Genomic DNA, 21,235 nt, shown 5'->3' on the forward strand with positions numbered 1-21,235 from the left:
GAAAAGTGCATAGAACAGAGAAGGATGAGACTGCAGTCATTTTGTTGAGATGCTCCACAGGGAAAAATCACCCCATGACACTTCATTAAAAACAAACAAAACAAAGCCTGCCTCTCCCCCTTTCCCATTATCATGGCTCTGGTGCTTTCAGAGCAAGACAAAAACAAAAACAAAACACCCAAAGGGCACAGCCTCTTTTCAGTTATCCACGGGTTCAGACTTGCACCACTTTACCCCAACTGGGCACCTGTCACTTGCCAGGACATTTACCCTAGTGTCATGTGACCCTGATGACACCCAAGGAGGTGACATGATCTGCCCCAGGCACACATCTAGGGAGGGCTAGAACCAGGTCTCTTCCAACTGAACCAGCATGGAATTTGGAAATCTAAATTATGACCTGTTTCAAGGTCCCACCAATTGAACATAGGGGTAGGGGTGGCAGAAGAAAGGGGATGCTTGTGGGGCTCAGAGCCAGCCAGACCCATTAAAACTCTGTTTCTGCCCCTCCCTGAATGAGCCCCGTCACCTTGGAGCCTAGGTCTCCTGGCATTCCTCCGGGTGTGTGTCACTGATGAGGCAGCAGACCTGGCACCAGGCAAGTGTGCAGTGATGCTAGTGCCCTGAGCGCCCCTCAGGCCTCCCCAGCCACTACTCTGGGAGCAGAGGTGGCTCCATTAACACTGGGACTCCTGGCCCGTGGAAGAGATGTCTGGTAGAACCCACTGTGGCCATTAGACATTTTCAGAGAGCAGGAAAAAAAGCAGAATCCCAAGCCCCGGAAGCCAGAGAAGTTTGTGCAGAAAGCAGCCTTCACCCCAGGCCAGCTTGCCCTGGTGGCACCTCCCCTTGAGTCCTAGGTTGGGGCTGACTCGTCCATCAACCAGAGGCCAGGAAGCAGAAGGGCAGTCCACAGGGCAGGCCTCCTCCAGACCACTGTCCCTGACTTTAGCTGATGGACACAGGGAAACCGCTCCGGAGACTGACATGTAAGATCTGCATTGGACTCCCACCTACACCACACTGGGCAAGGCCTCTGACTTCCGTGAGCTTCAGTGTCCTCATCTGTGAAGTGGGGATGGTAGTCCCTACCTCGCCGGGCTGCTAGGAGGTTCTGACATAAAGCTGGGGTAGGGGGTGGGGGATGAAGCAGCCAGCATGTGTTCTGTAAAGGGGCAGCTACCCTTTACTCCAGTCACTCACCAGCTGGGCATGGGAGAAAGAGTGGAGACAAACCACTGTTGCTACTGGTGGGCCACACAAAGGTGAATTCCAGCCCACTTTTGGGTCTTCTTGTTTACAGTTCCGAGGGCTACCGGCCTGGCAGATTGAAAGGAGAGGCTACCCTTTATATGACAAGGTGCCTCCCAAAACAAGGGCTCCTGACAAAGGCAGCAAAGATGCCCTTTGGCAGGCCTAACCCCAGGCCTGCCTGGGCCCAAAACCAGCAGGAGATCTTGGGCTGATCACTTAATCTAATGTAGATAACTAGAAGAACAATCCTACTGCCTGGACCTAATCTGAGGTCATGACTCCCCTCTGCCAACTGTGAGCCCTAGAGAAAGACAAGCTTTTGTATTCTAATGATGATGGTGGTGGCAGTGGTGGTGGCATTAGTACTGATGTGATCTTAGTTTTTTAAAGCAGTCTTCATAAAGACATCTGAAACAATCAGAAGAAGAGGTATACTTTCATTAAAAAAAAAAACAGCTTTTGTTCATTAAGCTTCTATTGTGTGCAGGCAACATGGGTACTTTATTGCAACACAAAGATTTTATGCAGGAAGAAACGGAGCGAAGGGCAGAGAAATCTAAGTTCATGCAGCTACTGAGTGGCTGAGCTGGGAAATCTGACACCGTGTCACTTAACCAAGCACACAGGGAAATTCAAATGCCTGCACCAGCCCAAGTGCAAAGCCCAAGATGTGGGTGGGCACCTGAACTAGGTGGCAGTTTGAGACCCTGGAGATGAGGGAAAAAGAAGGACAAAGACCCATGACAGACAGGTCCGAATTGAGTGGATGCTTCATTTCACTGTCAAAAACCCATTCCTCTCGGGGTTCTGAAGGCAGAGAAATCAAGGAGGACCCTAAACGGGGGATGACGAAAGACAAGTGCATGTAGCTTATAGCCAGCCCAACACTCTGAAAACCGGAACCTTCCACTATTAAAGGAGTTAGAAATTTGGCTCTTAATGTAGACCTTTTTTGGTAAAACATCTGCTTTTGCTCTTCAAGCAACAAATGGAAGAATTTCCAGCAATACAAAATAATAATAAAATAAAATAAAATAAATATAAAGCAGAATATAAAACATATGAGAAGCCACCACCCATGAATGTGAGAAGGGCCGATTCTCACAGGGCCGATGCTCCGCCTGGATGAAAGCTGGGCTCCCACTGAGGACTACAGGGTCTGGCAGGCACTTTGGCCAGCAACACAACTCCCAAGAATTCACAAAAGAAAGATAAGATACCAGGATAAGGGTAATCAAATTCATCCCACTACCCCCTAAAACGATAACCATGCCCCCTGCTACCCACAGCCTGCCAGGTAAGGGTTGGGGCTATATTGTGTCATCTCATTTGAGCCTTTTACGGACCTGCTTGGTTCTCATTTTACAGACAGGAAATGAAAGCCCAGAGATGTTAGGCAACCTGCTCAAGGTGACTCAATTACTAATCAGACTCCCAAAGTCTACGTTCTTCCAACCACATGCCATTGCCTTTAACAAATTTAAGGCTTGGGACCCAGGCGTCTACTGAGTGCTTTTCTTTACTTGGCTAAATAAACATGCAAATTAAAAAGTACTACCAAAAAGGAATTATTATTTTTTCAGGTGCTTCTACAAAATGCCAGGAAGACTGACTCTGGAAGAACAGATTACATTTGGAAAGGCGTGACAGTTTACTAAGCTTCTCCAGTTTGCTTCAGTTCACAGGGCAGCAAACTCTGTCAAGGAGAGTCCTGGGGGATGGAGTCTGATCAGTGGGGCAGGAGGACGGATTCAGTCAGACAACCTGGGGTCAGGTGAGTCACATGAATTCCCCGAGCCCAGGCTCAAGCTCTGGAAATGGGGACCCACCACCCCTGAGACCACGGGGCCACTACAAACATGCAACAACATAGTGCAGGTGACACCAAGCCCTGGGGCTGACCCTGGATCAAATGCTCAGTTCGAGCCCTCTCCCCCACTTCCCCTGCTGCATTTGCAAGCCGCTGAGTTTAGGCAACAGTCACGCAGTTTAGCAGCCCACCAAGACCGTGGATGTGACTATGAAAGTCAGTCATTCTTAAAAGAATGCTGAAGCAGTTTAAAGTGGGCACAGCCCACTGGGAAAGCAATCTGGCAATATGTAGAGTCACACACACAAAAATGTTCATACCCTTTGAACCAGAAATTCCACTTCTGGGAACTTATCCTAAAGAAATAAGCCAAAAGAAAGAAAACACTGTGAAGCTGCTCATTACAGTTTAGTTGAAAATAATGTAACACTGCAAGCAACCAAAATGTCTACCAGCAGGAAAATACCTAAGTAAATTATGGCAGAAGTCACCAGATACACTTTTATGCACCAGTAAGAAATTAGACTTATTAAAATTGTATTACCACATGACAAACTTCTTGCTTTATAATGGGAAGAGAAAGAGGTGTGAGAATAAAAGCAAGGTCACTGTCCATGAAAATATGTTTGCAAAGATAGGGAAAAGACACAAAAATGTCTAAGTGTTGATTGTTTAGGGTGATGAAATCATGGGAAATTCTTTCCCTCTACTTTTGAAACTTTATGAGATGCCATTGTATTTTTAATGAGTAATACACATCTAAAGAATAAAGCAAAATATCCTATTTCCTCAAGGTCATTAGCAATAAACAAAAATTGTGGTTTTATTTTTTTAATCCTCACCCGAGAATATTTTTACATTAATCTTCAGATAGAGCTGGAGGGGGGAGGGGGGGAAGAGAGAGAGAGAGAGAGAGAGAGAGAGAGAGAACATTGATGTGAGACAGACACATCGATTGGTTGCCACCTGCACAACCCCAACCAGGGCCGGGGACAAACTGCAACCGAGGTACATGCCCTTGGCTGAAATTGAACCTAGGACTCTTTGGTCCGCGGGCGATGCTCTTACCGCTGAGCCATACTGGCCAGGGCTGTTTGTGGTTTTATAAGAGAACAGGGAAACTGAATGTAGGGACAAATAAAACTTTATGCCAATAATTTATTTCATAATGGTTCTCAAGACTACTACATAAAGATCAAGACTACTACATAAAGATAGTGACTTACATTCAGATTTTGATATTCACCAAAAAATCCGCTCCCTAGCTCTCTTTTCCCTAGCATTAAACTTCAGTAGATTTAGATTATTAAAGACTCTATTTCTTCCCTACCTAAGATGCTAGAATGCTTCACCACTGTTCAGCCAACATTTCCTGAGTGCTTACTGCCTGCTAGGCACTCACTGGGTTCATCTCCTCACAATCAGTCTCTCATCTACTTCGGGCAAGAGCTGACAGGCAGGACACAGAAGGAAGTTGAGGCTCAGGGAGGTTAAGTAACTTGCTCAAAGTCACACAGCCAGAGTTGGGAAGGAACCTCAGTCGGTCCGACTCACGAAGCCTGTGTTCTTTCCTAACTGCTTCTCTCAAATGCCCCTGCAGAGGGTAGGTCCAGCCCAAGTCCAAGGTTCTGCTTGCATGCTCTTATCAGATCCCAGTAGTTCTAGTGACCCTCATTTCAACACAAATTTCCCTTCAAAGCTGCCATGATTTAGTGGCACTTTTGCTACTTTGGGCTTTTTAATTTTATTTGTTCACTGTCTATTCTTGTATCTTGCACAGTGCCTGGCACCTAGAGAATGCTAAAAAAAAAAGATGTCAAATGAAAGAATAAATAGTTTAATTTGCAGAACGCAAGAGGGAAAACATGACTTTGATGCCAGATCCTCCCCATGGCCTGTAAGGCCCTGCCACCCTCCTCTCTTGTGCCCTCCCCTCCTCCTTGCCCCTTCACTCACTCTGCTCCAGTTATCCTGCTCCTCGAACACGCTGTACTCTGTCCCATCGGGATCTGAACTCACTGTTCCCTCTGTATGGAAAGTGCCTCCTGTAAGTCTTTGCATGGCTGGCTCCTTCTCACTCTTCAGTTTCAGCTCAGATCTCAACCTTGGCAGAGCAGCTTCCCTGGTCACTCTATAGCTACAGTCGTGCCAGCCCTCTTTCCTCGGGGCCTGTACTGCGATGCGGTAACAAACTTGTCCTTCGCTTACTTGTTCATAAAATTTACCTCCCTCGATTTCATGTGCGGTCCAGAAGGCAGGGAAATTTTCCCTGTTCACTTGTGCACCCCCAGGCACAGCGTCTGGCATAGGAATCCAGCAGTTCTTTGATGAATGTTTGAAGGAATATTTACAAGTTAGCAATGATTTACTAGTGAGGTTGTTAGAACTTCTCTGACAAGTCCCTAAGGAAAATAAAGGGTGGGATTTCTGAAAGGCTCAGCCTCCTAGAGTTAGAAAAGTCTAGTTGGTAGGAAAAAAAAAGAAAGAAAGCCTTTGAATCCAAAAGGATGAAATGGAATGTTCTTTGGATACAAGCAAAGAACTTGAAACAAACCACATAAGCCCTCAATTGCTTGCTAAACCATACACTTCCTTAAGCTCCAATTCAAAGCACACTGCTGTGCTCTGATGTCTGAAATGGGGAGAGGAATTAAGCTTCTGGAGGGTTCCAAATAGCTACCTTGTGACAGGAACAGGACTGAGGTGAGTGGTGGAAATTCCCCTTCAGAAATTGATACTTCACTGTATTGTACACCTGAAACTAACATAATATTGTATGCCAATAATATTTAAACTGAAAAAAGAAATTGATTCTTGAATTCACAAAGGGAAGCTTCTCTTACATGGATGGTTTTGCTTGGAAGTAGCCAGCCCTATTTTAATATCACTCTGCCACACTCCCTGACTCTAAACCCATGGACCCTGGGACAGGAGAGTTGCTTTTATAAACTTGTCAGACAGACAAAGGCTGACCAAGAGACTCCAGGGAAGCCCAGATGTTCCAAGGGGCTCTGTTTGTGTTTCAGTTAGCAGTTTGGACTGTGCAACCCATCTGGGGCAAGGGAGGTGGGCAGCACAGTCCTGGGAACTTGCAACTAAGTGAGACGTAAGGGGCATCGAGAAGATGCAAATCCCTGCCATCAGGGACTACTACTGGCCTCCAGTGCTTCTGAGTCCTCACGACACTCTGGCAAGGCAGACGCATGTTGCTTTCCAGATAAAGAGAGTGGCTTAGAAAAAAGCAGGAATCTCCAAGTCCAAGCAACCCTTCCTCTGCCATATACCTCACCCCTGCCTTTCTCGCATTTTCTCCTGTGGATCAGGACTGTCTGCCCTAAGCCAGCAGGGCATGATGGCAGGAGTCCACTAGCAAGATCCACGCCCTCACTGTACTCCAAGGCCCCTGAGATCTGGCTCCTCCAGCCCCCTAGACTCATTACTTCCCTTGCAGCCTCCCTCACTCTGGCTCCAGCCACAGTCCCCTCCTTGGAGGTGCTGGCATGTACCACATCCCTCTGGTGCCTGCTTCCTGCCCTACTCCAAAGACAGGATTAGGGACCTGGCCCCATGTTCCTTTTCTAGCGGCCCCAGCCACATGGATTGATGCTGCCTCTTCCACCTCGCCCTCCAGACTGATTCCTCGAAGACAGACTGGGGCTATGCTTTTTACATCCCTGATGCCCAGCGTTGAGTAGGGCCAATAAACATGAAGTAGCAATGGGAAGCAGTGGGTCAGAGTGGCTCTGGAGGCCACCCCTACTGAGCTGAATCCTGGCGCTGCTACTTACTAGCTGGGTGACCTTGAGCAAATCTCTTTGTGCCTCAGTTTCTTCCTCTGTTAAGATGGAAATAATAATAATGACAACCTCCTAGGACAGCTGTAGAATATGAGAGGAAATTTATAAAGAACTGCTATGAACAATCCACTTTATAACAAAAGAATGGGAACTCATATAAATGTTAACAAAGCCTGACGGATCACGACCCAGAAAGGAGACAGGATGCAACTCAGAGCAGCAGCTCTGTGTTCACAGCCTTCTGGACCTTCTGGCTCAAGGATGGGGAGGACCTTGAGGATGGAGTCCTCTCTGGCCTGGGGCACTATAGCCCATTCAGATGGGTTTCACTGTAACCTTGCTGGGGAGCACCTCTTAGACCAACCCAAGGTTAAGGGTGAGCGGGCTCGTATCATGGAGTCGTTGACACGACCCACACTTGTCAGAACTAGTCCTCTTGTAGAAGCCAATGCCAAGAATGCCCAGTGCAAATACTGGCACCCACAAACACAATTGTGTGCCCGCTGCAGGGCCTGCCACGCTTGGCTGGGAGCACACGGAAGGAAGGTGTCGTTGGCTCGGACAGGGCGTGTCTTGTGGTGAGGCCTGTGGGTTTAGTCAGACAGCAAGGAACATGGATTGATTTAAGACACAGGGGTCCCACTTCCTCTGCCCCCACCCCCAGGCCTCTGTGGCAAAATTGCCAGCTGGGTGGAGGAAGGCCACAGAACCCTCTGGTCTGAGGCAGATCCAGCAGGGCACTCCTGCTTCTCATAACCCAAAGCTGAACACCTCAGCTACTCTGGTTATACTCGGATTAACTCAGTGGAAGATGCAGGCTGATAATGAGAGCTAAGTGCAATGAATTCCACTAATTTATCCACTAACATTCACATCTCCAGGGAATGATTTTCTAGGAAAAGGTTATGGTGCTTTCTAAGAAAGAAAGTGTAATCTTACGAGGGAGATAAAATACCATGAACAGCCCTGCGAGACTGTTTCAGAAAAAATGCTGATAACGAAAGCACACACTCCAGCTGGGTTCTGAGAACTAATCTGTCCTCTCCCGCAGGTTGGTAAGAACTCCATTTCATTTGCGTGTGCCTCACCCCAAGATCAATCAGATACCTTAACATCACACCATCTCTAGGGGTCCTGAGTTATCTGGGTTAAGATTCCACGTCAGCCTCACCTGCGCTGCGTTGACTCTGCTCATTTCCCCCTGTACTTCACAGACCCAGCCCCTGGCTTCCTCTCCCAAAGCTCAGTGAAGGCAACCTGCCCGAACCCACATCTGGTGCGAGATGCAATGGGATTTTAATCCCTGCTTCAGCAGAGGGCAGCATGCTTTGGGGAGTCACTCCTTTTGGCAGGGAATGGGAGGTGTTGTCTGTCTCCCTACTACCTGCACTTGTGGGGGAAGGCAGATTCTTGCCCAGGTCAGTGACCCTTTCGTCCCTGCTCTGTGAGCGGTCCTAATAGACAGCTGCCCAGGAGAGGCGGGTCCAGTGCTCACTTACCCGCCGGGTCTTCTCCACATCACCACATGGCAGCCGCTTCACAAAGTCAATGCCTGTCAGCGGTGTGCCTGTGGGGGGCAGTAGGATGGAGACGTCCATCATGAGATATTCCACGTTCATAGGCTTCATCTAAAAGAGAGACATCACAGGAGACCTCAAGGAAGGAAAAGGGAACAGGCAGGTCACACAGGTAAATACACACATGAACCCTGGATGAAGATTGAGGTGAAGCCTCGAGGCAGCCAGATGTGTGAGATGTGCCTTTTCCGTTTTCTAAAGTGTGGATTTTCCCTTCATTTGAAGTGACAGCTCAGACACTCTTGTGAAGTGGCCTCCCTGCTATGAAAAGCTTTGTTTTCTCATTCTCACTCTCCTCCACCCAGCAGGGAGAGGGATCCTCAGGAAGGAGGCTGGTCCTCACAGCGGTCCCTTTAGGGTGTTCTGCCCCACGTGCATGTGCCTGACAGCTGCCCGCCTCCTTCTCTTTGTACTTCCAGTTATGAGGACAGAAGTCACAGTGACAGCAGCTTCCATTTAAGGAGAGCTGACTACAGGACAGGTGATGAGCTACAGGCTCTGCATGGATGATCATGTTTAATCCTCCCAACAACTTCAGAGGGGATGTTTCCCAACCTGCTAATGAGAAAAAAAGATTCAGAGAAGCCGAGGAATGGATCTGGGCCTCCTCAGCTGGCTGGTGGCAGAACCAAGACACAGACCCAGGCTTACCTGGCTCTAGACCTCCTATGATTTCGACCACGTGACCTACACTGCCCCTTCCTTCCTTGCCCCCTGAGCATCTTACCTGGGATAATATAACAAAGCCACTTACTGAGCATCTACTAAGTGCCAGGTACCACAGGGCTCACCTTCTACTGGATGAGGGATGCTGGTGCTGTCCCATATTACAGAGGGGAATGCTGGGCTCAGAGGAAGGGCAGATGTTCACGCCACTGGGCCAGACGGGGACAGACCTGTCTCCTCCTTTCACACCACCTCCATAGGCCTTCTCTGATTACTAAGACACCTGTAACATCACCTCCCCTCTGGAACTCTGCTGCATGTGTACTGACCGTTTATTCTACATGTTGGGCATTGATGCTTCATTTATACCTGGCATCATAAAGAAATGACATATCACAAAAGCAAATTTTCTACAGAATTCATTTTACTCCTTAAAGCATCACAAGCTTATTTGTGTGTATGTGTGTTTTAGAATGCGGGCCTCAATCGTACCACATTTCTGTCTCTCCTGTAACATAAAGCTAACTAAACTGGGCAAGACTGTGTTGAGGGCCTAGCTGTCCAGAAACCTGAATGGGCCAGGGAGCCAAGGAGTCACTTAGTACATGCTGCCTGCCTTTTTATTTTGGACACTTTAAACACTCAGGCTTATTGTAAACTTCCCAAATCACTTCACTCTTTGGTGAGCCACGTCCAAGAAAAAATCATTTATCATCTATTTACTGAGTGCCAACTAAGGGGCAGGTGCTCAGGACGCAAAGTCAAAGGGACAATGAGAAAGCTGCAATCTTCTGAACCTATCTTTTCCCACAATTCTGCCTGCTGGTTGGAGAAAGGGAAGGCTTTGGGCTGGCACTGCAAACTCAAGGATCATTCCAGAATATTCTAGTGAAATGGCAAAGAAGGTGGTGGCATAATATACAGAGAAGGGCAGAGGACTGAGAGGTGAGCTGCTCTGCCCCTCACTGGCTGGGCACATGTGGACACCTCACTCAACCTGACTCTCATTCCCTTACAATAAGAAGAGTCAGGAGGCTAATGAAGCGGCTACTCCACTGGGTTGACATGGGGATGAGAGATTTAACATGTATAACAGACGTTCCACATCTGACATGGAATAAATCCTCAATCAAATACTATTCATATCAAAGTGAATCTTCCTGACCTATCTTATGACACAGCCCAACTCGGGTGGAGGGAATGTTATCTGAAATGTTCACAGTGGCGAGGATCACCATTTCCAGTTCACCTCCCTCCCAATCTCTGCCACTTGGGTGGGAAGCCGCAGGTTAGGGCTCTCTCTTTCTCGAATGGGCAGGGCAAGCTTTTCAGGCACACAGGTGCTTCTGGCCCCTCACTTACTGTCATGCTCCTGTACTCATCTTCAAACATGTCCAAAAAAATTTCTTCTCCCTAAAAGGGAAGGAAGGGAGGGGAAGAGAAGATTATTATGCATATCCATTCCCCATAAACAACAAAGTATTGTGAGTGCCAGTTCATGGCTTCTGGGGCCATCTGCTTCTCATTAGAGAGTTCTCATAAATCACCAGGAAGGAAAATACACACGTGAACACGAACACATGCTCCAACGAAAGCCCAGATATCAAATTGCACCTCTCAATGTTTTTCTCCCTTGTTTAAGCATATGTAGTTAGACTTATTCTGTCAATGCAGTTAGTTAAAAAACACAAATGAAAAATAATGCCATAGATCATCAAAATATTAAAAGGGCTAATGTTTCAAGTGTTTAACATCCTCTATTTGTCAGGAATGGTTGAGGAATGGGAATCCTGGTTAACTTGCCATTTTAAAACTAAGAGGCTCCACACCTCTGAAAGGAAGAGTATAATTAAATATGCTGAACACTGAAAGTACAGGCTTGTTCTGATCGTTTCTGAGCCTTGCCTTTGAGGTTTTGTAGTTCTTGTGTCCCTGAAGTCTGTCTAGGAGGTCCCTCTCAGAATAGGGTGGTGAGTATAAACTTGGCTCCAAGACACACAAACCAGGGGCCAAATCCCAGCTGTACCTCACGGAGACTCTCTTTGTTTCGCTGCAAGACTGGGATGACAGCCCATGTCTGTGTGGGTCTTTGTGAAGAAGAAATGAGTTAATGCACATAACATGCTGAGCACAGAGCCTGCCACTTGGTCAGAGCTGGTAAGTGTTAGCGCTCATGGTCATTATGATCACTACTGGACAGGACCACAGCTAAGAAGGGGAGGGGAGATTGTGCAGAATGCATCATAACTGTTAGAACTGTCCTTTCTCTCACAAGTCCTGAATCTCTTCCTCCTCACCCCGCCCCCCACGCACACGGTCAGGGTGGGAAAAGGAATAGGTCCTTTATAATTTTCCAGTGATCAGATCTACAGATAAACCTGAAGATTCTTGTGTGGTGTAAGTACCAGGCAATAACCATAGAAAAAGTAGCCCTGAAACCCCAAAAGCTTCTGAGATATTACAAATTAGGTGTAAACCTTATAGGATAAAAGAGAAAGAAAACTTGGTTGGGGGAAGGAAGCTACAATTCAAATAGAGCAAGTCCTCACTGAACATTGTTGACAGGTTCTAGGAAACTGATTTTCAGTGAGATGACATAAAATGAAATCAATTTTACTATAGGCCAATTGATATAAACAAGAGTTAAGTTCCTATAGCATACTTCTGGTCACAGAAACATCACCGCACTTCTAAATACAGACCCCAAACACTTCTAATATTAAACATTTAAGAAACATTAATAAAAACCAGACAGATCATTCTTTCCTAACCTGCATATTCTTGTTCAGGGTTGCTCACAGGTAACTGGAGCTTGTCCTGGCAGCTCAGGGTCCAATGTGGGACCCCACTCTGGACAGAATGTCCTCTTGTCACCGGGCCACTCACACACACCCACATTCACTCAGACTGGGACAATGTAGACACACCAATTCATCTCACGTGCACATCTTTGGGGTGTGTGAGGAAACCGGAGTCCCCAAAGAAAAACTATGCAGACATGAGGAGAACAGGCAAACTCCATTCCAGGTGTCCCTGGCTGGAAATCCATTTTTTCCCCATCAACATTATAACAAAGTGACATTGAACAAAACGGTACTTGAAGACCTACTGTATGGCTCTCCTTTTGTTAAGGATAAAGAAAAACCCTTTGGGATAATGCCTACTAATGTGTCTTTCTGTTTTTGCAATCCAAAAACTCTCTAGGGGGAAATACACTGAGAACAGTTATACTGGAGATCAAAGATGACTAATGCAACAGTGAGGTTGCTACCTTCCTCAGGGCTTTGCAAGAGGACACGTATCCTCACTTAGAGGCCATGTGTGGTTTGGAATGGTCTAAGGGGAGACTGAGATTTCCGCCCCAGTGAGAGAGGACGCACAGTGGTGCCACCCTCGTCTGGCATGTCCACTGTGTTGCAGCTGCAGGGGATCATCTGACCCTGGCAAGGTGGATTTCCAGATTACATGACCTGGTTTTTTATCTCAGTGAACACTGACAATGGACAGTAGCTTAAAGAGTGTCCTGCAGAGAAAAAGACTCCTTGCATATATGTATGTAATTCACAGCAGTTTAGAGAGAATACAAAAAATGAAGTACAGGGGAACATGAAAATGACAGTGTTGACACCGGCTCTTATGAGGATCTCTCCATTAGTTAAATTACTGGCAGAAACCATCACTAACTGGATCTGGAGAGATCTAATGGGGAGGCCAAAACATCAGTAACCTACTATGCGGTTTGACGTATGGATTAACCCACTGACAAATGATGAGCTTTGCCAAAGAATGTTCTATGCCTTAAGATAAGAGTTCATCAAAACCATCACAATGAGGTATGTTAAAACTAATCATCTAGAACCTGAAGAACAAATCTACAAATTTTTCAGATACTGCAAAGGTCATGGTGGTCCATGACAAAATCTCACTTAATAATAAATGTTTGAAAGCCTGTCTGAGGTTTCTTAGCGTACATGTATGTAACCAGTATACATGTATATAATTCATAACTTAATATGCAATTCAGAAGTAATTTTAAATGTATAAGCACACAATGCATGAATATATAAATTCCTGTCATGTGTGCAAATATATATACACACACACACATATATATATGATTCATAATTTATATATGAATTCATCCATAAATAAATTCCTATCGAACTGATGAACAAACTGTCACATACTAGGGCCAAGTCTTCAAACGTTGCACTGATAAGAGAACATGGGCAGAAAACGTGAAAGACCACTGCCCTGGAGATTATGAAATTGAACATTTTTACTCAGGAGTCACAGGTAGAGAAATAACTGAAGACAGGTAACCTCTGCGTGTACAGGGGCAGACTGTTTATACACCGCATATCACACTGCCGTCCCCTGTGCTCTGCCCATTTACCTTATAAAAGTGCCGTACTAGGTGAACGCTTTCTTCCCTGGCGCCCTGTTAAAAGAGAGGGAAGATGTGAGGGAGGCAGGTCTCATGGAGGCAAATGAATTGTGTAAATTACTGACTCTAAAATCTGACTGTATATAGGACAGAAACTAGGCTAATATCCTTAATCTATAAGTGGTTTTCAATGAGAAAGTAAGAAAGAGAAGGAGAGCGAGCTCAAAAAAATACGAAATGAACAGAGAATAGAGATTCAACGAGACATGGAAAGCTGTTAATATACAACTGAGTGGGGAAATGGGTTATAAAAAATGCTCATGATGACTCTGTTTTTATTTTTAAAAATCTGTGTGAATGTATGTATCTATAAAGACACACACCAAAGTGTCAGCTATAATTGTTACATTTGACTACTATATTTTCTAAAATAAACATGGAAATTAAGGGGGAAAATAATATGTTAAACAATAAATAAATGTGTGTACTTGTCTTATATGTATAAAACTTTTGTAATAAAAAAAGAAGAATTTCTAAATCCTGGAGAGAAATAAGAGCCCAATAATCGTAACAGAAATGACTGAAATTCACGTCAAGCCAATCCCAGGAAGCAAGTTCTGTGGGAACAAGCAGGGTGCAGTGGGGCATCGGAGCTATTGGGCCCAGCTTCTTCTTGCTGGTGCTGTGGACCCCACAGACCAGGGCTCCCTCTCACTCTCCCGGGTGGCAATGGCTCACAGGCAATGGGAGTGGGCAGGGCTCTCACCTCCAGACAGGCCAGGTGCACGTCCTTTATGATGCAACCGGTGCTGGTTACAACTTGCTGCTTTAGGAGCAGGCAGCTCAGCTCCAGTGTCGTCAGCCGGATCTTCCCATCTGCAGAGCACACTGGGGTCAACCTCGTACACTCAGGGCTACATGCCCTTAATCACAGCTTCTTGCCTTCCAGTTTTGAGGTTAACAGGTCAGCTGATCAGCTGACTGCTCAAGGCCTCTGACATCCAGTAGGAACAACCCTTGCCAACCCTATCACCAATCAATTATAATTAGATGTCCCAGTAAAACTGCCTCGACCTAATACTCCCCCCTTTAGTCTCTTCATCAGGAGAGAGAATGCAGGAAAAAGAAGGCACCTAATTATTACTGAAGGTTTAGAAAGCGGCCGTCTGTACTTGCTTTGCTTGTTCAACATTCCTGTCTCTCCTGAAACAAGCATCATCAATTTCTTTTGGAGAACCACCCAGTTCCACTACTGGACATGTGATCTGGGTGGAACTGGTGTCCCTTCCCCCATCCTAGGGGTAGGCACAGCGTCCTGGCTGGTCAGGGTGTTCTATTCCCCTGGTCATAGTGATTGCACTGGAGTGGGCAAGGGAGTCAATCAGAGCTAGGAAGGCTCAATTCCACAACTTGCTGGAACCACTGGGCTGCAGAGAGGATAGGAACAGTGGTAGGGCCCTGAGTGGCACAAGCATTATAATCCAAGTGGCTACCTCCCCATTCTCACCAGTGTTTTCAATCTTTTGTAAAATGTTCTGCAAATTAAGCTCCAAGCCTCCCTTCTTACCAGATTACCCAAAATGTCTTTCTCCTCAAGCAAGTCTGAGGCCCCAGTAGAGAAAGGGATGGCCAACACAGAAGTTGCAGAGTCCAAACAGTCTTGAAAACACTGTCTGAGCCCCTGGATCCAGCTGTGCCTAAAGCCAATGCCCAACACACTTGAAGTTACATAAGCTAACAGTTTTGTTTATTTCTGTTTGTACTGTTTCAGCCAGTTTGAGTTGGATTTTCTACCAACTGTAACCAAGTTCTGAGTGAATCGGCTGGCTATCCTACTGTCAGCCAGGCCCAGGCTGAGCACTTTGCTCCCTCAAGAAGTCTCTATAAAAACCCATTACAATGGGTGCTCTAAACACCGAGGCTTAGAAGAGTGAAGTGACTTGTCCAAAGTCTCATCCTGGGCAGTGGTGGACTCTAAGTGCTCTGAATGTAAAAACCCACAGCTGGCATTGTTCTTAGACACACCTGTGACTAGCTGACTAAAGGGCAAACAGCTCTTATGCAAACTCCTCGCTGGGTTTTTAAGCTCCTTTATGGGGAGAGTCTCAATATGGAAGAGGGGCCAGGAGAGGGAAAAGTTTCCAGGACACATCCCTGAGGTCTTAGAAAGAGCAGGGACCGGGAGGCCACTGGGAAAAACTCAATGCAGATATACCACCGTATACCTCCCTGCCCATCCTTTGATGCCTCATGTATCAGGTGGGAAACAGATGAGAAGAGGAAAATGTTTGCTCAAAAATGAACAGGCTAAATGCAAGCAGAAACAGATCTTCCTAAGCATGACACACGCCCAGGGGCCATGTGGAAAGAGGCTGGTTAGTCCCAGCTCTGTCATTCTCCCTGCCGCAGCCCCTACCAGCCCAGAACTAACCTCACTTCTGTGCTGCTGCCCTGTCCCAGCGGCACCCACCACCCACCCGCCCTCCTCTGAGTTCAGTAATTTCTCTGGAGCCCAGTCTCACTCCTGCCTGCGCCTCCACTGAGCCACACTGTTGGCCAGGTCAGAAACACCCCTTCTGCTGCCTCCAGGGAATGGAATGTGATTTCCCACCAAGACCCTTCTCTCTTTGCAAGCTCCTGCCAAGAAGCTAACTTTCCCCCACTGGGCTAGTCTCATGACAGAAACAGAGGCAGCTACAAGCTCCTTAGTCATCAATGCAGCTTCCAGCCTATCCCTTTCAGCTGCCCCAATCTCTTCAGAAATCCAGACTGTTCTATACACCAGTCCTGAAGGGGCTCACTGTCCCTCCCCACCTTGGAGGTTCCTCTCCCAACATCCAGGCTACAGTCTACCTTCCTCCACCACGGGGCCCTGTCTGTTCATACAGCTCCTGCCAACTGCCCTCTTGGACACTGTCCTCAGAGACATGCTCTGCCTTCCTGATTGGACTTCTCGGCACCTCCAGATATCTGTTGTAGCCCAGGGCTCAGTCCTACACATGCCTCTCTTCTCTACTGGCTTTAAAAACCATCCACATGTCTATAAGCCTCACAGTATTAGTTCTGGCCCTGACCCACCTCTGAGCTCCAGATTCCATCTCCACAAGGAGTCCCAGACTACTAGGACTTCACAGACCCCGAGCTGTGGCTCCTGTCCTGCACTTCCCGTGTCCCCATCACTCCCACACAGTGGCTGGCATGCAGGAGGAGCTCAATAAACATTTTTTGTGTTTCCTGATCCCCTGCTGACACCCCTGAGGCCACAGATTTGGCTCTCCAAGACCCTGCACTCACGCCCTGGCAATCCCCTGTGCTTCTGGCCACTACTTGGAGCCACTCCCCTTTATCTCTGAAGTCCTTGTCTGTGATCACACCCGCGCCCCCACGGTTTTCCTGAGCCTGACCTGGGCCCGCTGCTTGGACTGCTCTGATGGCTTAGCTTAAGGAATTCTCTCACTTGGGTCACAACTCAGTCGGGCCCCTTCCTGTGCACACTCCAACTTGACAGCCTCTCTCCCTGCCTTTGCAGAGAACCTGCCTTGTAATCAGGTTTTCCTGACCTGAGCACTGTTGACATCTTGGGTCAAATAATCCTTCCCTGCGGGGCTGTCCTGGGAAGTGGAATGTTTTGAAGCATTCCTGGCCTCTACAACTACATGCTAGTTGCACCACCTTCCCAAGTTGAGACAACCAAAATTATCTCCGCACACTGCCAAATGTCTCTTGGGAGACAAGGCTGTCCCCAGCTGAGAGGCACTGTGCTATATCATTCTACCTGCTATTTCTAGCCCTTACTGTGGCAGTAGATTGGTGTTGGCTAAAATCCAAATCTAGGCTGATAAGGCCAAATTCTGGGCATATCTTATATTATCAAAAGCATCCAACCCAAATCTTCCTTCCCACTCACTTACACTCAGCCTAGTTCAAGCTCAAACCCTTTAGATACCCCAAGATGAGGGCTGCAGACATTAGCAAAACTGGCAAAAGGAGGGTTGGGTATGACAGGAGAAGAAAGACAGGGTCTGGCACAAACACCATGGTGGGAAAGAAAAAGAGGAGACCCAGAGATGAAGACTGGGCAGGACAGGAGGGTATGGGTGGCCCAAGGTATGGGTGTGAGTGGCTGAGATCTGCCTAGATCACCAGAAGGGCCAAGTCTAGAGCCCAGGGCTCCTGGTGCCAGGTGTGGAAGCCTGGTCTCTCTAACTCCACCACCCCTGTGAACAGCCAACACGCCCCAGGTACCTGGCTGGGCAGCGCTGTTCATGATCCTGATGAGTCTTTCAGCCAGTGGATGGTTGTAGATGGTCTTCTCAGCTGCACTGGGCACTGGGAGCTGGATTCGCTCTAGTTTTTCAGGATCCATGCCTGGATCGGAGAAAGGGACAAGACGTAAGTAAGCGAAGCCATCTTACTGAGAGCCTTCTGCATCCTGAAAGGCCCCACAGAGCAGAGCTTCCCCAACCTTGGCCATCCATAGGACATCCTCGTGATTTCTGCTACGACTGGGCGCCATCTGTACTATAACTTACCTTAGAGTTGTCTGTAAGTGGAACTTAGGTAAATATATTAAAACATAGATTTTCTATCATTATATGCAGACAGAAAATCAGCACTGCTGCAATATTGACAGTAACTATAACCAAAAGGAAAAAAAAGTAAAAGAAAATGTTTTTATGTTTAGCCAAAAACTGCTGACTGGCTACTTGTGGCCTGAGGCCTACTCTGTGTTAAACAGGGCGCTTGGCAGGTACTTAAAAGTTGTTGAAAACACACTAGCCCCACATGGTGACATGCTTCTGGACAACATCAGAGGGTATGGAAACGGAATGGAAAAAGGAATAACTTTTGCACATTTCGTGCCGGGTCCGTGTGCCACTCCTGTATGAGACACAAGCCACAATGAGGGGGACACAGACCTAGAGAAAAAGAGACCAGACAGAAAGGAAATAACAGTCATACCCAACAATCACACCTCAAGCTCTCAACACCACACTCAAAGAGCTGGGCCTACCCCTCCACACACACAGGCAGCAGCAGACACTGAGCTGGGCCAGGGGGAGACAACGCAGAAAGAGACTAGGCTAAACATTATGACAGAAAGGTACAAACACCATGAAATTCACGGAGCGGCTCTATCTCTCAGAGGCAAAAGAATCATGTTTCCTCCAGTGCAAACTAACAGCTTAAAAAGACAGAAGACAAGACTAGAGAAGTGGGGTATGGGGGTAGGCAGTCTAACTGTGAACAGAGTGACATTTTTCCTAAAGCAGACCTGAAAGCTGGGGTGACAGGAAGACCTGTTAGGGCTACTTCAACAGGCCAGATGTGGGACGAGAGGCGTTCCAAATCCTCGTCCTCTCATCTTACAAAGCTCTGGAAAAATATGCTTGCAGAAACAAACACTTCTCCTGATCCAAGCCTGGAGAGCTGAACAGATTGTTTGTGCTCGAAGCACGTCTTTTCCTGTTATTCTACAAAAGGGGGGAAGGTGGCACTTCTGGGAACTCTTGAAATACGGCCCCTTGAGTACTAGATGACGCTTCATTTAGAACCTTGACAAAATAGTGGAGGATAGCATTGAAGAGCTGATTGTCTGGATTCTAAGTAACCCCCCCCCCCCCTTGACGTAAGAAACCATAACAATATATCTTGTTTTATTGAATTCCTTCCAGCTCCGAACCAGAGGCTAAGTCACGCCAAGGAGATGACACGGGTGAGGGACGGCTGGAGGACTCGAGTTGGGTAGTTCTCTCTCTCACGCCCCACCACCATGGCTTCCGTGAAAAAATTTGATTGCAATGAAAATTTAATTCGTGGATTCTATATCCCATTTTAATGTGAAATATCTAACTCTGAAGCATTCTGGTTTATTAAATGGTAAAAATGTCAACTAAATCTTTTTGGCATTTGTTTTTTTTTCAGATGTCAACACTGTCTTAACATCTCTCTATCTTTTCATTTCTGGCTCTTTTGGGAACTGTCAGTCAGTGGTTCTGGGAAAAAAATAGCTCTTCAGCCTGCCCAGTGCATCACCCAACTTTATGATCCAACCATTTATCATCCCGCTTCAAAGAAGCCTAGCTGCTGGCTCCCTTGGGGTTGTGGTGGTGGTCGGCAGAACCAGGGAGAGAGACAGACTTGGACCAGGGCTTGAGTTTCTACGGTAAGCTCCATTTTGTCTCTTTTCTATTATTAACCCTAATCTCTTAGAACTTGTCAAAAATGATAAAAAAAAACCTGTGGCAAAATCTTCTCTCGACAGGAAGAGAAACACCCCAGTGTCATTCTGATCTTCCTCAATGGGCAGCCCTGTTCTCTGTGAAGGGGACAAGGGTACCTGGGAGACTGAAAAACTTCTAGAATTTCACACGGCCAGACTCCAGTGTAACTTCTTCCTTCATTGAAGAAATTAAGGACCAGAGATGTTACATCACATCCCCAAGGTCACAGAGGAAGTTAGAGGCACAGTTAGAACCAGGATGAGATTATAAAGGTGGACAGGTACAGATGGGAGGGGTGGTACTACCTGCATGGTGAGCCATCCACAGCAAGCAGTATGCAAGGGGCCTTCCCTCTGTGCTGACAATAGCCACCACCTCCAAGGCCTCATGGTACCCCAGGGCTCAGTCTCCCTTCCACACTCTTGTCAGGTGGAGGTGGAGAGAGCTGGCTGCAGAAGGAATTTTGTTCTCATACTTAACCTTGTCAACCCTCAGTCTCCTTACCTGTGCAGTGGGACAATTACAGTAACACTGTCCCAGGGCTGTTGTTAGCATCCTATGAGAAGTACGCAGTCATGGTCCAATAACTACAGCCTGTCGTTAACATGCACTGATGGGAACTTTTACTTTGAGCATGCCTTAATGTATTTCTGTATCGTTTGTTTCACAAGAGGAAAGAAAGAATGAAAGAACAAAAGGACAAAAAGAAAAATAAGCTAACAAAAGCTAAAATCAAGCTGTTTTAGAAGGTCCAAAGAAGGCATGCTCTGTTATTTGACGGTTGGCTCAGATGAGCTGCTCAGGTTGGATTTTAAAGAATGAGAGAGAATTTGCCTTGAGCTGGACATGGATGGCCAGAACTTGCCAGGCCTACAGGGAATGCGGGACTGTGACAGAGCTTGGGGAAGGGGGGATGAAGCTTTGGGAGGAAGTGATGAGGTAGACATGGAGAGGGACAGGCAAGGATTGGATGCTAGGATTCTGCAGGGCAGCTAGGGGCAGGGACATGATCTGGTTGTGCTCTGGCTAACTTTGAAGGGTCTCCATTCCTCCAGCTACTCAAGGTGATCTCTATGCTTCTAACACTTCCCTCTGAACAGACTTGGTATTGTAACACATTCTGTGTGAGGTGGAGTTTATCACCAGCCACGGGGAAACAGAGAGCAGGATTGATTCCATACATCATATGGCAAGAAAGATGTCCTCTGAACACCCCCGAGTTCCTCCTGGGCCAGGTGGCTCATTTCTTTCCCCTGTCTCTTTCTTTCTCCACCATGGCCTCTAAAACCCCTCTGTTACTCTGAATTATCCCACCCTAGTAACTGTCTTTCAAAGCCTATGCAGCAATTCAAAAGCTCCAGACATTTTTCTGGGTCCAAACAAAATGACGGTTGACAGTTGTGAATGAACAAAGTCAATGACACACATGACAAGGATATGCATATGGAAGGGAAAACAGCATATGTGTGCACGGGAGGACACACATGTGCATATGCACATGCACACACACACACACACAC

General features: G+C 46.9%; 1 protein-coding gene across 7 annotated transcripts in view; it reads right to left on the bottom strand.

Moving 5' to 3' along the window:
- The window catches only part of LOC118641444 (protein CLEC16A), a 164,926-nt gene that overhangs the window by 58,205 nt on the left and 85,486 nt on the right, over positions 1 to 21,235 (bottom strand). For all 7 annotated transcript variants that reach the window (XM_036278690.1, XM_036278691.1, XM_036278692.1 and 4 more), the window contains 5 exons: positions 17,737 to 17,859; positions 14,258 to 14,367; positions 13,501 to 13,545; positions 10,467 to 10,517; positions 8,361 to 8,489 (listed from right to left, as the gene is read on the bottom strand). In XM_036278690.1, the coding sequence (XP_036134583.1) occupies positions 8,361 to 8,489; positions 10,467 to 10,517; positions 13,501 to 13,545; positions 14,258 to 14,367; positions 17,737 to 17,859 (458 nt within the window). The remainder of the gene's footprint in view (positions 1 to 8,360; positions 8,490 to 10,466; positions 10,518 to 13,500; positions 13,546 to 14,257; positions 14,368 to 17,736; positions 17,860 to 21,235) is intronic.

Source organism: Molossus molossus, unplaced genomic scaffold, assembly GCF_014108415.1.
Source record: "Molossus molossus isolate mMolMol1 unplaced genomic scaffold, mMolMol1.p scaffold_m16_p_3, whole genome shotgun sequence".
NCBI classification, from domain to species: domain Eukaryota; kingdom Metazoa; phylum Chordata; class Mammalia; order Chiroptera; family Molossidae; genus Molossus; species Molossus molossus.